The sequence below is a fragment of the Platichthys flesus genome, chromosome 12, assembly GCF_949316205.1.
Source record: "Platichthys flesus chromosome 12, fPlaFle2.1, whole genome shotgun sequence".
Taxonomy (NCBI): Eukaryota; Metazoa; Chordata; class Actinopteri; order Pleuronectiformes; family Pleuronectidae; genus Platichthys; species Platichthys flesus.
The window spans coordinates 13,948,830-13,969,825 of record NC_084956.1 but is presented as its reverse complement, the minus strand read 5'-3'; the positions used below and the strand labels follow the sequence as shown (position 1 = coordinate 13,969,825).

The 20,996-nt window shown below is 43.4% G+C and overlaps 1 protein-coding gene across 1 annotated transcript; it reads left to right on the top strand.

The window, feature by feature from the left end:
* The first annotated feature begins 1,039 nt into the window (after positions 1 to 1,039).
* Positions 1,040 to 19,569, top strand: foxn2a (forkhead box N2a). The gene is made up of 6 exons (XM_062400856.1): positions 1,040 to 1,188; positions 11,062 to 11,636; positions 13,599 to 13,723; positions 13,973 to 14,022; positions 14,685 to 14,753; positions 15,902 to 19,569. The coding sequence occupies exons 2-6, from the start codon at positions 11,076 to 11,078 to the stop codon at positions 16,324 to 16,326; spliced, it is 1,230 nt and encodes a 409-aa protein (XP_062256840.1). The 5' UTR covers positions 1,040 to 1,188; positions 11,062 to 11,075; the 3' UTR covers positions 16,327 to 19,569.
* The last annotated feature ends 1,427 nt before the right edge of the window (positions 19,570 to 20,996 follow it).

The following is a 20,996-nucleotide window of genomic DNA, read 5'->3' as shown; positions in this document are numbered from 1 at the left end:
CCACAGTATCAGACAGGCATTAACTGGGACACAAAATGGCCATTACACCACTGAAAAAGCCTGTTTGTCCAGTTGACAGAAGAAGAAAAACAAGGGTGTGTAACAACCTTTACTAGAGCACAGCTGCGTGGCAGGTATTTGGGGTTATACACAGTGGAAGCAAACAGAGAGGATATGAGATCAGTCCACGGAGAGAGCTACTCATGTGTACGCTTATGAAATGGAGTGGCGGAGGATGAGTGAGGTATCACCACCATGTGAAAGTTGCAGTTTGGTGTGAAGTCAGTTGGCCGGTAAAGCTGCACTCCACCAGATAGACAGGAAGAGACACACACAGGCACACAGAGACACACACACAGAGACACACACAAACGACACAACTGGAGGACTCTTTCGGCTTTAAAAAAAACACATCCACACATGTCATGTAAATAATAATAACTATTTTACCACAAATACAACGAATGAGTTTTGGTAAAAAATAAAAAAGTACACAATTGTGCTTTTCGTTCTCTCTTCTCTCTCCTTATTACTTTGACCAAGAGCTGAGGCATCATCACCCTGCGTATGTACCAGGTATGTACACGTCACGTCGGCTCCTTGATTCATCATTTACTCTGGGAGGGGCCACGCTCGTCATGAGGCTGGGTGTGGCGACACATCCTCTCTCTCCGCCCCGAGGTGTTTGTGTCCTCCGAATAACGCGGGAGTGTGTGCGCTTGGGACCCGTCCGGCTTCATCACCCGCACTTTTTATTCGTGCACAGTTGATCCCGTCACTATCCCACCAGCCGCGGGACCTTACCAGCCCAACAAATCCCTTTAAAACACTGTCAAACCCCCCGCCATGCTGCGCCGCGAGCAGCTGGCGGAGCGAGTGAAAGCACGTTGCACGATGCAAAACAGGGACACGACGTGCGCGCTCCCGACGCCCCGGCGCTGCGGCAGTTGCCAGGGGAGATAGGAGGGGAGGGGTTTTGATTGGCTGAGGTGGGCCTGTTGCCATGGCGACGGCAGGGGGTTTGGTAGCGTTGCCGTGTGAGTGTGTGTGTGTGTCTGCGCGCTGCGTGTATGGAGGAAGCAGCTGCTGCTCTGATCTCTGACACTGTGTGAGACAGACATCGGAACACAAACTGCGCACCGACGTGTCTTTTTAAACACACCGCGCCGAGGCACGCCGTGCATGATTGTGAGTATTCGCTCCCCTCGATTGTGTTACTGTTGTTAAATGTCCACTTCCTGTAGGGACACGGTCTCCGGCAGCGCTCGGCTTTGAGGGGGTTCGAACAAGCTGAAAGTAAATGTGGCCAAGTGACTTCGCGTGGAGCAGCCAGCATGGCAGATCAATCGACAGCATGTGGTCCAGCTAGCTAACGTTACTTCTCTGTGTTCCTCGAGGCTGAACGAGTGGAGGGCAGTGGTGGTAGCAGCACGTGACGCTGCTTAGTGTGGGATATGATCGAATGATACAACGGTTGTAATATCCCGCAGCTTGTTTAAAATGTTATGCTAACGCTAGCGGCAGATCAACTGACCCTGCTGACGACCGCTACTTCGTGCTCGGGGCGAGCTAACGTCACGGCTACCGAACTTACTTCTCTGGGAAACTGACTGAAATGTGACAAACGGGGCAAAGAGGAGGAGGAGGAGGGGGGGGGGCAGTTGGAAATGTCTCCCTCGTGTCTGAAAGTGTTGGGCAATTCTCCACTTCGCGTTACGTGTAAACTTTGGAGTCCTCGCTGTGTGCGCCTGGCTGCGAGCGTAAAGTCCGTGTGGCGTTCCAGCGTCACGGTGTCTGTAGCATTAGCTCCAACGCACGTTTAGTTTTCTCCGCGAACAGCACTTTCAGTTCTGCTCTCGCTCGGCCCCCGTCTTTCACTACATGTCTCCCGACACTCGCTCAAGTTGCGCTTCACATGTTTATCAGAAGGAGCGTTTGCCCGTGTGTTCCGTAAACACGCGCGTCTCCCGCTGTTATGTACAAATAGTTGAATATTTCACGGCGTATATGTAACCAGAGGTTGGGAGGCTACACCGGCTGGCTGGGCACATGATGTAATGGATTATCACAAGATTGTCCCAGATACACAGAGCTCTACAAACAATGTCACAGAGGAGGGGGGGCACACAAACACACACAAACACATCTCTTCCTTAATCCAGTGGGATTCGCTTCACATGTTGTTATGGTTTAATAGATCTTCACAGATGCCATGCTTTTCCACGTGTAATATCTCTAACCTGCTACCTGTCTGTGTTTATCGAGCTGGTGACTCTTCATCTAAAATTCATGGTTTGGTAAAGTGAAAAGGAACATTTCTTTTTTTTTCCGGAGGTCGTGACATTAATGTAGACTGACATCCCTTCCTTTCTTTCTTCTCGCTTGACAGTTGTTAAAGCCCCTGCTGGTAAATAGAGGACAAAGGCATCAGGGGCTTAAGGGACACAAAAAAGACACACACAGAAAATGAAACAGATGTTGACAACCTGCCATTATTTTATTTCCCGAAATCTCCATGGTCATATTGTAGGTCAAACCATCTGTTGTCTTCTGCTGTTGTTTGTGCTCCTCGCATGTACATGTATTCACCCCCGTGTACATGTTGGCATGTACAGAAGCCTCAGACGGCTGAGTAATTTGCCTCCCAGAATAGATGAGTGTCTGCTGTGCTGACATTCACTTCTATAAATAAGACTCGTCTTAACCCGGTGATGTGGTTACTACTGACGGGAAATGGCTTTAATAACTTCAAGGATCTGACATATTGTCAGATAAGTTTAGTTACTGCCATCATAAGGTTATTTGTATGCTGGAAAAGGCCTCTGAGACATACTTTGTATCACAGGTAGCTTTACTCTGTCCTTTGAGATTCTTTGCTTCCTCAGTAGCAAAGAATTGGGAGAAGGTTTTTCAATTATATTCTAACATATATATAGGTATTTGGTTCTTTCGTCATTGGTCAACTCACCAATCACAAAAGGTAAATGACAGTCTTGAGAGTTTAGCTAGAACTTTTGATAACTGAAACTTGAAATTTACAACTAGGTGACGCTACAATTGCTTCTGTGAGTCATAGTATCATTTGCTTTGTCATATCACCCTGATAGTAAACTCTGAGGGAATGTCCTGCTTGTAAACATCATTTAATTTGATTAGCTCAAAGTCTACACCTTTTTCTTCTGCCTTGAAAAAAACATTTACCAGCCGAGTAATACTCAGATAGGCAATTACCTGATATTCCACATAATTTAAATACTTTACAACCAGCTGAACACGGTTGTATCAATTCATCTTGAGTTTCATTTCAACCCTTAAGTGCCACGCTTCAGTTTTACTACTTGGCAAACACACTGGTGTCACTTTTCTGAGAAGTTGCTCCTTTATTACAGAATGAGGCGACGTATGATGACAATAAAGCAACAAGACAAAAGAGACCACGGCACATTATTTATATCAAGTACATTTCCACATTTTACATCCGATAATCCAAGCTCAATTTTCCTGTCCAGTTGTCACGACAGACTGAATGTAAGGTGTAACACATTTTAATAAGGAAATGGCTTGGTGCTGGATTGGAGCTTGTATAACCTCTTATCCTCTTTTCAAGCGAGAGTAACAGAATCTGCAGTTCCAGTGGCAGAAACTTGTGGGATTGCGCAACAACAGTTAAAACCTAGTGTCTCATGGATGGGCTCAAAGCTTTTGAACCGTCTGTTATCTGGAAAAAACTGTTATTACCAAGTCATTGGTAACTTTGATTTAAATTTTTAATTGTAGGTGGGGTTGAATAATTTGATGACCGTGCAGACAGGGGCGTTGACAGTACTTCCATACTCAATGTGATTGTTGTCCCTTCATTTTGTCGCTGCGAGTGGATAGTTTGTTTGGTAATGAAGTGAAAGTAGACGAGCTCTTCTACTTTTGTGTCAGAGTTGTATATATTTTTTGAATTATCATCCAAAGGAAGTCTTAACATAATGTTGTATCTATTAACCATGCACTGATTTACTCTTACCTCCTGTAAAGAGAACCTAGGTTATTTAACAGAACAATCACACCTATCTGAAATCAGTTAAGCTCCAGCTGTTGAGTGCTGACGTTGGCCTGTCAGGCTTGTGGAGGTGACTGCTTCAGGCACTGTTGTTGTCTTGACTGATAGAAGCTGCACACTTGGGCTCACAGCCCCCGTGTTTTTGAAGAAGGGGCGTCCCCATGAGTGTATGGGCTCTGGTCTGTGACAGTCTGCTTATCAAGCAGAGGTGCTAGCTGTGAACTTCAGATGCAAATGTAAACGCCTTTTGAAGCACATGCTGCATCCCTGCAACCTGCTTTAGTTTGTCTGGCCATGACCTTGTTGACATGTTCTGATCATAAGAACTTGTCAGTTTTTATTTGATGTTTCGCGTCTCCTGAGAGATGCAGGGTGCAGCTGAATTACATCTATTTTTATCACATAAGCTTTCCATTCAACAGCTGTCACAATTATACAAACTGGGGTCAACTTATTGCTGTTAATCTTATGACATCCACAAAAGGACAGGATAGGTCGCGATTTGGTTCTGCAAATCTAAAAATACATAGAGTGAAAGTTTCCAGCTTTAGTTTGTTCTCTCCTGATGTGTCGCAGCGGTCATACACAGTGAATGTTTTGAGTTTCTACCTCAGTTTTCCCTCTTTGGGGCCGCCTGTGTGCGAGAGTGTATATTTACAGATGCACATGGGTAAACTGTACAATTCCTGTTGTGGCGATTCTCCCTCGACAGTTATTGTTTCCCACTTCTTGATTGCACCCCCTCCTCCCCTCCCTAACCCCCTGACTGTCCTGTGCCTCCCCTCTCTAACCCCCTGACTGTCCTGTGCCTGTGTCGCTTTTGACGGGGTGGACTCCAGACGCAGCTCATTAGGACCCGCCTCATTGGGAGCAACAGTCATGTGAGCGGTTTCTTGATTGAGAGGAGGGAAGACGGAAGGACGGCTGTGTCCTGTGTCACAATGGCTCTTTGTCTAGTCACCCCTGGCTGAATTAACAGGATTTATTTAATTGATGACGCTATGACAACAACAGTGCGGGCTGACCAGCTTGTGTGCAAATAAATGATCAGGATCTTCTTGGCTGTGTGGGGCTGGACAGAGAAAGGATCTAGGAACCAGCGCCATATCCAACAATATCAACAGTAGAGCAGTTCTGGTTTGGCATCTGGCCAAAGCAAAATGTAAACATCAAAGTATCACATCAGACGCTATTTTAATTCAGAGCCCAATTTTATACTGGAAACAGCCCAATCCATGAATAGGCACACAGCTCTGTTAAACTAGAGCTTTGTTGTTTTTAAAATTCATAGTCATTAGATCGCCATGTTGAATTACTGCCCAAAAAGCTTGCTGGAAAATTTTACTAAAATTGAAGTGAAAACTTAATTTGAGCAGAAGGTACAACAGAGGCCGGGTCCTTGTATGGCATAGAAAGGTCGTGTTGATTCTTTAAAAAAACAACTTGTTTGCAGTTGCCCAATGTTTATTACAACTAATGTTCGGTATCTACTGTGGCCTGACTCCTGTATGACGAAAGTTAATGTTGGTTAACAGAAATCTATTTCTCTCTCTCTATATGCGTATTGGAACTCTTCCTGTCATTCAGTTTAAAATTAAATGAAAAGTTTTTGTAGAAAAGCTATTGCAAAAAAGGTGCTGACATAGAGGAATAGTGGCAATGAAGCTTGGGGTTTATGTGATGAAGTAATTAAATATACAATAATATTACACATACCTAAAACAGTTTAAGATTAATATTCAGCTTTTTATTGACAGTTTTGTAGTAGCCGGAAAATGTCAATATTTATAGAAGCTGCTGTAGAATAGAAGTGAATGAGGCTGTAATGCAACATGCAGATTGTAGAGCTCAAGGCTTGTTGTCTGTCTCCATGTTACATTATTGCTACTTACAGCATGTGTGCACTTGTATTGATCTAGCCACTCGAGGAGCTTCAGTAAATATCGTCAGTTTTTGAAAGCAAGCTGCCTCCACCTGCTGTTTTAGCAGGAGCCATTTTCCTCCCATTGTATTGAATGTTGAACTCTATGAATGACACTGTCAGAGTTTGCTGTAATTCAGGAATTACGTTTTTTTGTTTCTTAATTTCCCCGCAGGGCCTCCCGGGTGCTTTCTGTGTTTCTTGTACACAACATCTAATTCGCAAATACTTGTAGTATTTACATGCAAGGTAATCTCGTACAGAGCACATTCCTGTTGGGGGGCTTATTTTGAAACTTCAACTAAGCTCCAGAAATGTAAAAACCTAGAAATAAAATCTCCCTTCATTATTTTATAACAAATAGTGTGAACATTCATGCACAGGTAGAAAGAGAACGGTCTGCCAAATAGTGTTGCTTTTGTGGTTTGAAAGTATTTACGGTCGCTCCTCGTGTTGATTGGTGGTGAGTGTTTGCACACAGAACTTCCAGCCACATGACCAAAGAGATAAGGTTTCAGTGTTGGCTAGGGGCTGACGTGTACTTTGGATGGCCTCGTCTCTGTTGACAGTCAAAGTGCAGCACTGTGGGTTTGAGCTTGGGAACATGCGTGAAATCAATGTCTCAGATGAACATCACTATCATTGTTTTGTTTTCCTTTGTGTTTTTTTTGGGACTTTTAAGTGATTGTATCAGCGCTGGGGTCTATAAGCTACATCATGGTGGAATTCATAGATTACCAAATTTGACCCCACGCCTTCAATAAAGGCTGCCTGTCTGCTCGAGTCCACTGTTCTGCTACAGAACAACCCTAACTGTCTGTGTGAAGTCTCAATTTGTTTTCTGAAAATGAACTTCCTCAACAGGCAGGAGGTGTTTCCTTCCCTCCCGGTCCTCTGTTTTTTAGCTGTGAGTCGAATACTGAGCACGTCTGAAACATGACTAGAGCAAAAACAACTGCTCCTTTGTATGAGGCGAGTGTGGGGGCCAATTGTAACGCTTTGTGTGAGCTTTCTCTGAGTGGATCGTTTTAATCTATTTAGAAGTTTTTATCAGAAAATGAATTATTTGGACTTTACGCTGGCCTGCTGATTAGCCCTTACTTTTAATTGATGTTGTTATGAAATAAGTTGACCCTCCCATAAAATAAGACTTGCCACTTAGCTATCTTACTCAGGGACAGCCTCTCTCTCTCTCTCTCTCTCTCTCTCTCTCTCTCTCTCTCTCTCTCTCTCTCTCTCACTCTCTCACTCACTCTCTCCCACTCTAACTCAGCCATTCCTTTGTCTCATTCACAGTTTCAGAGGTCCAGCCAAACCGGGTAGTCACCTAAATATCAGTTAGGGTTTCAAATAACAGCCCTAGCCATGAGGCTGTACGACACACCTTTTGTGTATCTAGTAAAGAGGTGTAACTGATTTGTTTCGAGTGGTTTATTTCTTGCTAAAAGGGTGTGGTGTGAGTAAACTAAGGCAGATACATCCATTATCTCTAAAAATCTTGTTTTTCTTTCTTACATCGACATGATGATTTGTGTATCATGGGTTACTTGGCATAATAAAGTATTTCGGTGCATGGAGCGAGCATTTTAAAAGTTTGCCTTAAAGCCACACAGTGTGTAGTGCAGAGACATCCAGGTTGGCTGTTGTCTTTCCCCCACCGCTCTTTGTCAGACAGGTTTGTGGAGAACAGCAGCAGACTGCTGGCCTCAGCATTTTCCACCTATATTGATCTCCCCACATTAGCTCTCTCTTCATGCACAGACATGAGCACAATTGCTTCCCTTACAACATCGGCTGCCGTGGCAACTGAGTCCTGATCTTGAGATTGGCTCACAGGAAACATCTCCAACCAGAGCCATTTCGATGCCGCCATCATCTCCTTTACATTCCCCTGTACATATTTGACACATCAACGGCTTGATTTGCCACTTAAAAGCTATCTCCATATGTCTTTGTGTATTTTTCAATAGGCTAAGTGCTTAACTGGATAAAAGAGCAGTTTGAAAGGGGGGGAAATGTGCCTTGGCACCTGCTGTTAGTGCCTGCCTGTTTGCACATGAATATGATGAGGCTGGCGGTGCGCTGGGCTATTTTAACTTGCAGATGAGCCATCAGGTCAGCACCATTGCAGCTTTGGTGTATTTTCAAGGATGAGCTGCAGTCAACAGGCCAGTCCGGCTTATTAGCTCCCTCTCCCCTCTCCACTCTTTCACACTTTAGCTTCCCATCATTCATCGCATTGCCAGCCGCCTCTCTGTGATGCCTTTTCATAAAAGCAATGATAACTGCGATGATTGCAACAGCAGTGGTAATTGACCAGCTGCAGTCATGGTAAAAAATGTTCTGTGTTTGGCCGGATAGGAGAGTCAGTTTTCTTCGTTCGATCACTCTGCCTCTGTTGATATTCAGATGGCAGTCTTCAGGAGGAACTCCTCAAAAGAGAATAAGTTCTCTCTCTGGCACCAAGGGCCCAGCTGAGAGGTCAGGGCCACTTGGATGAACTGAAGTGAAGCTCCCTTGTGCTTTTAAGGTTAATCGGTGGTCTAACACTTAAACCCAGGCCAAGACTTCTTTCTGTTTCCCAGTCCCTAAGCTTGCATTCGCAGGCAGACATTATGATAATAGTTATCTTTGGAAGATGCAATGGAAGATGCTATGGCGTCAAGGCCTTTGCTTGTGATCTAGTGTGATCTAAATATTTGCCTTTGGCATGTGTTGTGCAAGTCGGGGGATGTAGACTCAACTTAAACTCAAAGAAAGTAGGGCGTCATGGTTGATCAGTCGGCTGCATTATCGTCCATTTAACTATATTTTGAACCCAGCCCGAGATCTTTGTGAGATTCCACCCTGATCATTCTTTATATAACCGCTATTTTAAAAGACCTGATTCTAACTCAAACATTTAACTCTCAAAAGCACACTTAGCTGAATATAGTCTGAAATTCTTCCTGGATGGCTAAATAATAATTTAGTCTAAAACTGTCTTTGTGAATTCATTCATAGTAGGAGCATGTCATGTCAAGGAATATCTTTTTTCTGTTGTGGTCTCTTGAGCAGAGATATTTCTTTAAACACAAATGGGCAGTTCTCTCGCTGCCTGACATAACTCATTGCTCTACATTGCTGTGAGCCATGATTCATCCTAGACAGAGGATATCTTACGTAGCCTACCTCGCTACCAGCTGATTCTCAGCTGGCAATCTTTCTTTCTCTTTGCCTTCCTCAGTCTCGTGGTCTCTCTTTCACTGTTTCTGTCTTGCTCTCCTTTGCGTAAAAATAATTTCCCTATTGTTATGTCTCTTCCTATCTTCGCTCTGCATGTCCCTTTTGCCCATTTGCCTGGAAGGAGCTTCATTTACTTTCATTTTGATCAAGTTCATGTAGTACACAAGGACATTTCAGTGGTGCTTATTATAGCTTTCAGGCAAGGGACAAAATGTGTCTGAAGCCCATTTAAACTGGTCACAAAACCACACCCACTAACATCTGGCTTTTGTCTGCAATGGGAATGGATCCGATCTACGTTCACTGGGGCTCTGATTTGCAGTGATGGTAACGTGACAGTCAGGTGAATGCGCTAACAAGAAAATATATCAAGTCTGCCTTTAAAGCTGAAGAAGCCATGACCCTAGATTTCTAAGCCACGCCCGTTTGTGTGCTGTATGTTTCTGCCCTCATTTAGACTTGAGTGGTCATTTTGTAAATGCACTAATGCCTGCTCTTTTTCCCCTCCTCCTTTCCTCGCTGGCTGGCTTTGACAAACTGATTTATGTGTGTAAGTGTGTCTACACTCCCTCTCTTGTCTTAACCACCATGCAAACACTCTTGCGTTTGACCCAGTTCTTATCTTATCACAGAAATGAAAAGACATGCCTATCCACCAAGCTCTGTGCGCCTTTACCTCTCCAGCCTTCCAAACCTTACTCCCTCCTCAGACTGGGTCCAAGAGCATCCAGGACCACCCCAGACCCAGAGACATCTGGTGTCCACACAAGGGGTACAGTAGGAGGACTTTGTTACAGGGTGGATGGCCAGCGGTCGTCTGTGGCAGCGCCATCCAGCATGGATTACTTATTTTTCCAGTTGACTCTTGTTTGTGGGATTTCTGCTCTTAATTGAAGGGACTGCATTGTTGTCATGGTGACACCCAGGACATAAAGCTTGTTGTGAGCTGAATCGGCGAGTGATCTCTTTGTGCTTCTGGCCTCACCAACCACTGTGAAGACCATAGCAAAAAAACATAAATAATACAGGTGTTAATATTGTATGGTAGCTATGGACTATGACACCTGGTCATATCTCTTTCTGTACATTTGCTTCTACTAAAACTTCGACACGATAAGATGATATGGTTCTTCTGAACTAATTCAAGAATCATCTTATTAATAAGGATACTTAATGACACGGGCTCCTGGCAATATTGAATGTCCTAGTGCTGTCAAACGACTGTCTGGGGCTGTAGCCTCTTCACACTACTTAATCTGGCATGTGACAAATTGAGACTTGATCCTGTCTGATTGCAGGAGATCAGTGTGTAAGAGCCATCCACTCTGTAAGATGGAGGCCTTCCACTTGTTCCCGCAGTTGCCGGATGGTTTCATGCTCATTTAAACATAACGAGCAGCTGGGTCCTGTCAGAGAATGAGGTGGGCGTCGAGAAGTGCAGCCTTCAGTCGGTTCAGTTGCTTGAGTGTACCTCCTCAAAGCTCCTTGGCTGGTGTTGAGGAGGGGCGGCGAGGAGCAGCTGAGAGCCTCTCTGTCCTCACTAGGAGTAAAGGAGAGGGTCAGGAAGTGCAATAGAGACAAGCACAGGTACAGGCACTCTCTCACCTTGCTATCTAGTTAAATCAGTGCATTCACCAAAATACCATGTCTACTTGCAGTCACTTGAATGCTGAGTTATCCATTTTGCATTGCAGGCAAAAGCCAGATGTTGTTGAAGGATTTTTTGACCATTGGAAATGGGGCTTAATGGAACAAGGCCAATGCATGGACGAGCACATTATTTCAATGTCCCACATCCTGTCATGTAATCTTTATTATGAAATCAAGTTGATCATTAACAATTTGTTTCTCTCTTTCTCTCCAGACCTCTTTGATTTAATGGGTCCAATCATTGGGATGTCACCAGATAAGAAAACGGAAATTCCGGGTATGCAAGAGGAGCGGACGGGGCTGAGAGGCGTCTGTGGCGTCGGAACGCTGCCCGAGGCGGAGTGCGCCTCCAGCCCGCTGGCGACCAACGTGGATCGCACTGGAGGCGCAGAGGATGAGGAGCTCACCAACCTCAACTGGCTCCACGAGAACCTGCTTCAGAACTTCACCCTGGGGGGCCCCGAAGCTCAGCCCAGTGCTAGCCCTCTTTTTGACATAGAGGGAGATTACGGCTCCAGCCAGGGCCAATCATCTTCTTCATCTTTGTCACAAGGCCGAGGCAGGGAGCGGGACTCGTTGAAGTCTAAGCCGCCTTTCTCGTTTTCTCTGCTCATCTACATGGCCATTGAGCAGTCGCCCAGCAAGTCTTTGCCTGTTAAAGAAATCTACGGCTGGATTCTTGAGCACTTTCCCTATTTCTCCAATGCTCCCACCGGCTGGAAGAACTCAGTTCGTCACAACTTGTCTCTGAACAAATGCTTCCGCAAGGTTGAGAGGAGTTTGGGAAAGGTAGGTCAGCAAACTGTGTCCTCACATACACTTCACACATTTTCAACCTAAGAAATGCTCTATTTATAGTTCGCCTCTGGAAACTGTAAAATGTGTGTCTGTATTATATATATATCTATATATATATATATATCAGAATCTCCACAGGCTTTGTTTAGCAAAATACAGTTTGAACAGTGTGATGCAGTTTGAAGCTGCAGTGTAGCTTAGTATCCAGGGCCGTAACACAGCTGCAGAAACCTCTGACTCTGCTGCATGAGGGTGGAATCCAGTCAAGGTCGCACATACTCCTTCAGAGAAAACGCAAACACAGCACACCAAGATAGGACTTTATCTCCCGAAGCACCACTACAATGTAGTGCAACTGTTTTTAACCAGGGAGAGAAGCATCCCATTGTTTGAAACCGGGGGAAGTAACGTGACCAGAACGGCAGATATGAGTTTGTCGGAAAAATCTTGGTCAGCCAGATTCTGGCAGAATTTGTTTTTGTTCATATGTAGAAAGGAAGAAAATAGAGAAGTTGGCCTTCTCATATGCACATGTTTGTGACAAATGGTTAAACACGTCCTGCATATCCTGCTCAAGCATTCCTGTTAAATGAAAAGCATGTGAGTATAGTGTTTGTTGTGAAATTGTTAATTTGCTTCGTAAAAGCACCCAAAAAACGTGTTTTCAGTTTTTATGTATCACTGTTCAATGTTTATATTCATGATTCAAGAAGCTGAAAGTTAAACCTCTAAAAAAAATACCTTTTTATTTTTAAATTAAATCATTTAATTCTCAGTTAATCTTAAATTTGATTGAAAACTAAAATCCCAAAGAGCACTACCTGTGTCAGGACTATTTACGCACCCTAATTTGCATGTTACTATAACTCATCCAGGGAATGACATGATGGTAGCCATATTGAGCTTCGGTATGAGTTCAGACTTGTGACGGGTAGATCCTGTGGTGCCGGGGCTGTGCCTGGCTAGGACCTGATATTTTCCCACCGTGGGTGGGGATTGCGGTTAGCTGTAAGCGAGTGGCAACATGGTGCAGTGCAGGACGTTCGGCGTGCAGGTGCACAGTGTGAGCCCTCCGTCTGCTGAGAGACCAGCACCAGTTTCACATGACACACTGGCTGGTGGTTTCCGTTGCCATGGAGACATTTCCTTCTTCCTGCATCAGGGCTGGTTGGTAATCTGAGTCAAGGTTATTCCCCTCCCTCGCTCCCTCCCTCCCAGACCGGGCAAGAATACGCCACCATCAGATAAAGTGACAGTTACCACAGACACACACACGCACACACATCACCAACAGACAAGTTCATTCCTCACACTGAGCTGTGGAGCAATTATTTCCTCCTTCTGCCGAAGCTGTTGAGGAATTATTTTACCATGCGTCAGATATTCTTTTAACCATTTGTGTTTCACATAAATGAAATGTAACCTAACCCTATGTTGATTTAGTATCAGCTGATACATGGCAGCAGAGAATCTTCTCAATATTTAAAGTCTTGATGGATTAAAAATAGAAAACTGCCACAAAGAGTGAGATTTTTTTACATATCTTTAAAAATATATATATAATTGTATAATTCAAGCATATCCTGTATATGTTATTGTTGAAAAAGACTATTATAAGAGTAGTGAAAAAGTTGTCAAGCCAGTAGATGTGAATATAAGCAGCTCAAAATTCTGCTTTTGCAATGCGATATGCTTCTATAAACTCTGTCTTTAAACATAGATTGTGTATGTTTAAAATACAAATCCACAGGGATTTTTCTATAAATATCGTCAGAGTATCTGTGAGAACAATTTCTCTCACATTAACACATTGCACATTTGTGTAATGATCAGGAATCAAGGTTTTTCTTTTCCAATAGAAGAACTGCTGGAAATTACAAGTTCTCTCAGTTACTTGCCCTCTTCTTCTTACTTGGGATGTAGAGGTTTGACCGTCTTTGCTCTTTCTCACAGGCCAATGGTAAAGGTTCTCTCTGGTGCGTTGACCCCGAGTACCGCCCCAACCTGATCCAAGCCCTTAAGAAGCAGCACTTCCCCGCCGCACATGCCTTCTGCACACCACCCGCCTCCCCACCCAGGTAAACCCTCATTCGTCACCCTGTGGATGAATGATATACTTATATTGGCAAATCAGCTCCGTCTGTGTTAAAGTTCAAAGAATATCTTCTTTGCATTTAAACATTTCTTAACTTTTTAAAATTTTATCCTGGAGGTCTACATCTCTCTCTTTTTGACATTAGATCATTTTAGATATCAGACAATGTTCTGTACATCTCCTTTTAAATCTCAAAATCTGAGTCTACTTGTTTCGTGTTTACCTTTCACAGTGCCTCCTCACCCCCTCGCCATCCCTATCTACAAGGCTGCTCATTCAAAGGTGAGACAGAAGCAAAGTTATCATGTTTTTTAAGTTTCTGTATGTACAACAAAAAGCTGCCTGCCCTGCAAGAATCTGCAGAGATTCCAATCCAGTGCAGTTTTTTTTTACCTTGTTTTTTGTGAAGTATTTTGAGTGTGTTGCCTTTGTTTGCACATTTCAGTCCCAGAACATTCAGCATCACTGTGCTTTTACCCTCAACTCTTGGTTTGATTTGTTGCTTTTCAGTCATTGATGCCTCATGTTAGACCATAATGTCGAGAGCTACCAGTCGATGACTCTGCCTCCTCGTTTCCCCCCTCTGCCTCTTGGATTTGTAACCTTGACGACAGGCAGAGGTTCTGCTGATGCTGAGTGTCGAGCCACTCAGTCTCACTGTAATCATTAATAATTTAGAGCCCCAGAAGCGAGCTATGAGGCTTTTAGACACTTTGTCAGGTCTGGAGAGATCAGATGACTCTCAGTACCAGTGGCTTGAAATGATCCTATGGTTTGTTTCCATGAATCTCCTGCATATCCATTCAGTAAACATCAGATTGGGTCACTATATCTCTAGCTTCAATTGATTGAGAGTCAAGTCCTCCCGGTCCTAGTAAAGATACCATGCCACCATGCTCTCACACCTTAGGACTGACCATCATGCATGTTCTCTCCTCTTCCAGAGTCTGACATTGATGCTGCCACTGCCATGATGCTCTTAAACTCTGCCCCCGGGCACCACGTTGACCCATGTAAGAGAATCCACAAGCAGCCATACTTTCACCTACTCCACCAACTCTTTGTCTCTTTGTACCACGGACATACCACCCTGCCATTGCTTAAATATTGTTTATTTGTGTGTTTTAATTTGTTTTGTGTACATCACCAGTTCTTTATATTCAAAATGTCGGGTCTTGCACAGGAAATGTTTGAAGAACATAACTCTTACCTATTATTTTATCCTGTAGACAGAGGTATTAAAGGAACAGTTTAAAATTTGGGGAATACTAAATTTAGCAGCAGCAGCTTAGCTTAGCTTAGCACAAAGTATAGAGACAATGAAGAAAACACTCGCCGTTGCTCATTGTTTCCAAAATGTACACAATCACTCATGGCTATTTACATGCTCACAACCCAAAATTAAATCTGTATCATAACATTGGAGAGAAAAAGCGAGGCATCAGCATCTCAATAAAGGAGGAAGAAGAAACCTGCACATTCACCTGGGTGTCATGTTTCCATCACTGGCGATCAGAGTCAGAACCGATATACCGATATATAGAACCTTGACCCAGGAGTGAATGACCAATGTACGATGTGCTTAAGTAACATATCATATGGGTTGTCATTAGTTGCCCAATAGGAAGTTACTGCTCCAAATATCCTAAATAGTCTCTGCAGAAAGTCCCTGCAACCTGTCCCTTTTATTATTTGATTCAAAATGTTTTAGAAACTTTAATGAGAGCTGCTTAAGGAAGTTTTAAAAATGTTGTGAAAGTACTGGGTAAATCATTAGTTTCTCTTGGTAATTAAACCTAAGCCATTGCTGTTTTTACTTAAGCCTGAGATTGATATTTATTTACCCTGTGCTTAATTCCTTTACTACAAAAGCCCAATAGGATCATTTCATGAGAGTGGGTAATGCTAATATTTGTAATTTCCGCATTTCGGTTTCTGCATTTCCAAGCAACATATATTTAAATTGAGATTTTCCCTTCTGGGCCGAGACTCATCTTAGTTCTGCTTTATACATGTAAACAAAGCAAGCTATAACTGTGGTGCGTAGTTCACGGTGTCTGATTTCTGTGTCTTTTCTTCTTCAGAGAGAAGCTCAATAATTATTTATCTTTTTGCATTTGAATGTGTATTTAAGTGTTTGTCCGTGTTCTGCTCTCCTCAGGCAATTCTGACGGTCCACTGGACCTCTCCAGACCAGACTCTGTTCTGGTGAGCAGTGATCCAAAGCAGGACCATAACTATAGTAGCGTTGCCTTGCAGCGCTGCTCTTCCCGCTCCTCCTCTTCGTCCCTTTCCTCGCTTGACGAAGGAGGCTGCGACCGCAGGCAGTCCCGCCGCGCCGGCAGCGAGGGCTTCCACAGCGACGAGGACTCCGATCTCTGGGACGAGAGGGGCGTCCACCAGACTTCTCGCCGTCCACCTGCCATCAAGTGGCCCATCAGCAAGAGGGTGCGGCGCGAGGTCAAGCCAGAGCTGGACGAGGAGCTAAAGGAAGCAGCCGGCTCCTTGCTGCACCTCGCTGGTATACGCAGCTGCATGGAGGGATCCAAACGTACTGTCAAGAGCACAAAACTTAACAGGAAATGAAGATTTTTTTTGCCCCCATCAGACTCCGGACCCTGTGACCCCAAACCACTGACCCCTGATCATGTGTCCCAGTGTGCCTCCTTCTCCTTATCTGATCGTTCATTGGCCATTTTGAGCCTTTTTTTTGTTTGGAAATATCCCTGTCCAAATAAACAAATGGCAATAGCATCGCTCACACAGGAGAACAAAGCCATATAGAGACTTTTGTAACTCGGGGTGACTGCTGGGGGTGGGTGTTTGGCCTGTGGAGAACCATCCTGATACCTATCCAAAAGGACCCGCCTGCTTCTGAAGGACTGGGATACTGCGATTCAAGAATAATGTTTTCCTCGGAAAGACAAATGGGACAAGCTGAAGGTTTTTAACTCAAAGCGTTGCATGCTTCCTCCTCAAACCTGTATCCTCTTCCAAGTGAATCTATTTATGACGCGAATGAGTGCATGTTTGTAACAAGACAAAAATCTAACCTCCTGTTGTTATCACCTTCTCCTTTTTTGTGCTAAAGGAAAAAAAAAAGATGCCACTGGGTTTGAAAGGAATCCTCGCTCTATGAATCCTCTTGTAAGAGAATTGCAATAATTGATCCACAACCTTAACCTTTTGACTTTATTTCATGGTGGCATTGTTCCGAGTCAAGTGTGCTAGTTAAACTTTACCAATATGAGAATGAATGGAGTAGTATTATGATCTTGTTATACACAAGCTCCAGCTTTTTTCAGAATGAGCAAGACGTGGAAATAGTATTACTCTGCCACTGCCAAATTTAGTTGCAAAGTTGGCTATACTACTTTGCTCAGTTTTGTGCGGCCATTACACTGCTATACACATTCACTGCCCATCCTTTCAATCATGAGTTTGTGTGTTTTTCACAGTTCTTGCGCGGATGCTGAACATATATTCACATGTTTGGGGACGGCCTATGCAAAGTGAACACCTGCTTTTCCCAGATGTTCACTGTCTGTTCATAGGTTATGCTCCATAGATTTTATTATTTTTTTTAATTTTATTTCATTTTTGTGTACAGGGGCATGTTTGCGTGCGTGTGTATCATAGTGCATGTTGATTTCAGCCGAAACCTGAGATGACTGTCAGGACATGAACGATTTTCAATTTTTATTTTTCTGACATAATGGTCGCTTCATTCCGATGAATCCGTAATGACAGATCCTCTCACTATAGCAGAAGTGTCAGGCTGTGTGGTTCTCCGGTCGCGTCTGGTCCTGTTGAATGCGGAGCTGGTTGATGGTTTGCAGCTGGTGCGGGCAGTACATGATCACAGCTTCTTGCTCCATTATTTGGGTTTGCAGTTTGGTTATACCTCTGTGTTTTCTCTTTGATTTAATTTTCATTGTTTTACTTTTTATCAAAGTTTCTGCTGGTGATCCTGTGGCTAAGTTACTAATAACTTGAGGGAACGTGTGTGTTTTGGTTCAGATCATGGAAACATCAAGAAGCTTTGCAAAGAATGAGAGGGGGGGACAACACCTTCATGGCCAGAGAGAAGTAAACTTTACATCTACTGTGGCTAGCAGGACAGATGTTGTGCCCTCGGTTTTGGCTCGGCCATTGGTGTTTCGTTCTTCCTTCTAGAACAAAAAAAGGAAGTGCACGCTCTCCTCTCAAGCTGTGAAATGGAGTGTTTATTGTCAGTTGATTGCACGCGGTTCACTGAGGGGAAGTTGCGAGGCCACTTGTGTCAAAAGGCCAATATGCTTTTTTAAAAGGCTGCACACCCGCAGCACAAAATACAAGGTAAAATGGAACTGCATAAGGCTGGCAAACTGGAAATTATATTAATTCTTCCCACGGTGATCGATCACGTTGTGTCACGGTGGCTGTTAGTATAGCATGCAAGGTGGGTGCCAAACATTTTCTTGTGCCACTGATGTAAACCTGCGATGGATCATGGTCGCTATAATCCCCCTACTGCAGCGCTGCAATGTAAATGTGCTGTAGAGCGACAATGCCCTCGTTTTCTGAGTCATCCTAACAGGAAATGGGAGAGGACTCTGGTCAGTGCTGTGACTTTAGCCAATCTCTTGGTTTATTTGTGTCACTTCATTGCTTGAACTGCTCTTGCCAGATTGAGCTTCAGTTCTCAAAAGTAATACTTGCATACACTGGTCTTTTTTAGCTGTGAAAAAGAAGAACAAATTATTGTTCATTAATCATTACCTTATTTATGACATTAATTTATGGGATTATTGAATGCATACTATTTCATGCGCTGGTCATTTGAAAGGAATGACTGGGCACGTTTATTTTTCTCCCTCTGTGAACTCCTTAATAAGTATTTTGTTTTCCTTGTTTATTTTACAGCAATACACTTTTTTTCTTTCACTATGTTATAGTGATTGAGTATGCCAATGTTTATTGTCTTTAGAGCGGGTGTTTAATTTTATTTTTATTTTTTCAATTTAACCACGACTGCCAGGTTTTCTTGATGTTTTGTTATGCTCTTTGTTAAGCTGAGATATAAGACAGTTAATTTACACTGATCCTGAAGCATTTGTTGCCAAAATTGATGTACAGCTGGGGTTTAAGATTGAAGGTTGAAAATGGACACATTCCCCACATACTGTAGAAGCTCTTTGAAACTAATTTAATCATTTTTTACATTCGTCACATTTGTGGTTCATGTTTAGATATTATGACTAAGTAGTCACAAATTGAAGATTAGCTGTTGATCTCATCTCCAGAGAATAATCTTTGAAAAGAAAAAAAAATACTGCCACTCATGACTCAAGCTTCCAGGTATTGTTATGGGATGTTGAAATATTTTGAATATCACTGGATCAGACATAAGTCGGGCTGCTGTTGCTGCTGTGTAGGTTCAGACCCACATTTGCAGAGAAATGATCGAGAGTAAAAAATGTCACAAATTCTTTCTGTTGCAAATGCAAAATAAAAGTTTAATTGGTCCCAAAGTGACTGAGTCAGTGGGTCGACCTGTGGACAAACTACCTGAGCGTTCTGGTCGCCTCATCGCTCAGCAGCAATTATGTAATTCTCTAAATTTCTTGCAGTTTCTTTGACGGAACATGTTGTTGCATTTGACAAAAGCTGCCAACCCAGTATCAGTTTGTGTCAGTTGTCTGCCATGTCTATTAGACCGACACACCTTTTTGTTTTTTTTATGCTAACCTCTGTTGATAAAATGTTTATAAGATTTATTTTCGCCAAAGATATGCAATTGCATTATATATGGTATTACAAAATATTAATAAAAACCTGTTCTTGTTATGATTGTGAGCGTCTTTATGTTCTCGTCTGAGCCCAAGATCAACTTTCACTGCAAATAAGACTTGACAAACTCTCCTCCACAGCAGAAGAATGCCATCACTTCACATTATTATCCTTCACTTGCTAAATTTTTGATCAACATTGCCACCTGCTGTGAAGGCCACATTCTACTTAATAATGCCCATTCATTGGAGTAGTTCTCCATGTGGCTGCTTTCTCACTCGCTTTTCACACAACCATGTTGCAGCTGGCGAATATTTCCCACCAGGTCCAGCAGTTCAGTGCCATTTTGACTGCACAAGCTGTGCTCAGCACCACGTGTGGCGGCTCCACCACACTTTTCCCCTTTCTTCCCACCGCATGTCTCTTGAACGCACCAGCGTGGCAGGCTGCCAGGAAATGCACCTCACATGGATGTAGATTTCAGGTCAGTGCCAGTGAAGGATGCATCATCAGATGTCCTCTACGACACTCTTCCCTGTAAGTTAATTAGTCATGGAGGACTGCGGGATGAACACAGTGTGACCCTGAACAAGGGCCTGTCTGACTAGCCTCAGGCCCATTGGCACAGCTCTATTGTTCAATAGAGTCCTGTGTGTGGACTGGAAGAGGGGGGCTTCTCCCTACTGACTGCCTCAATTCAGCTGGAAATCAGAGCAGCATCAGCCCCCCCACCCAACCCTCCCCCTCCCACACGGCCCTAGCAACCACGCCACGCCGACAGTTGCCAGGCAACCAGACAATGCTGGAGCCACTGGCTGTGGCGTGCATGCGTGTGTGTGTGAGAGAGTTTGTGTTTTGCCTGTGTGCATTTAAGATCAGAGATGGTGAGAAAGCAGCAGAGGAAACGTCTTTTCTTTGGTGCAAAAAAACAACAAACACATTTAGCAGCTGACAGAACTAAAAAAAAACTCCACAGTTATGATTTCTTGAAAAAGGAAAGGAGATATCCTTTGGTCAGAATATAAAGAGATTATTATGGATTAGGTGAAATTAATCGTGTAGGATTTTAGCGGTGATGGCTGCATTAGTGACATGTCGCTTCACTTCCAGTCTAAATGGGTCATGTGCGTTTTAAAGGGAAATCACAGGGACTAGCACTAGTCATAGTGCCACAGCCCACTTCATATTTGTTGACCTTGTTTATGTTAATGCAGCCCTTACCACACTCAGAGTCAGCAGTAAATAATTTATCAGTTGGATGACATCATGTTTAATGGCATTAGGTCTGGAAAACATAAAAGCAGAAGGGATTGTGTCACAATAACAGTGGATTCTCTATTTTGTGTCAAATTAAAATCATTAGGGGACATTCCTGTAACCACAAATGAACAGAATAGCTACAATATATGAGATTATATTTTTAGGGTGATGCATATCAGCAGTGAAATGTAGAAAGGTGAAAAATGTTCTTGTTCTTTTCCCTT

Excerpts from the sequence above, each read along its gene's own strand:
- foxn2a (XM_062400856.1), top strand. The coding sequence starts at position 11,076 with ATGGGTCCAATCATTGGGATGTCACCAGATAAGAAAACGGAAATTCCG. Across the intron at positions 13,724-13,972 it reads CCACCCGCCTCCCCACCCAG|TGCCTCCTCACCCCCTCGCC; the intron begins GTAAACCCTCAT and ends TACCTTTCACAG. Across the intron at positions 14,754-15,901 it reads CGGGCACCACGTTGACCCAT|GCAATTCTGACGGTCCACTG; the intron begins GTAAGAGAATCC and ends TGCTCTCCTCAG.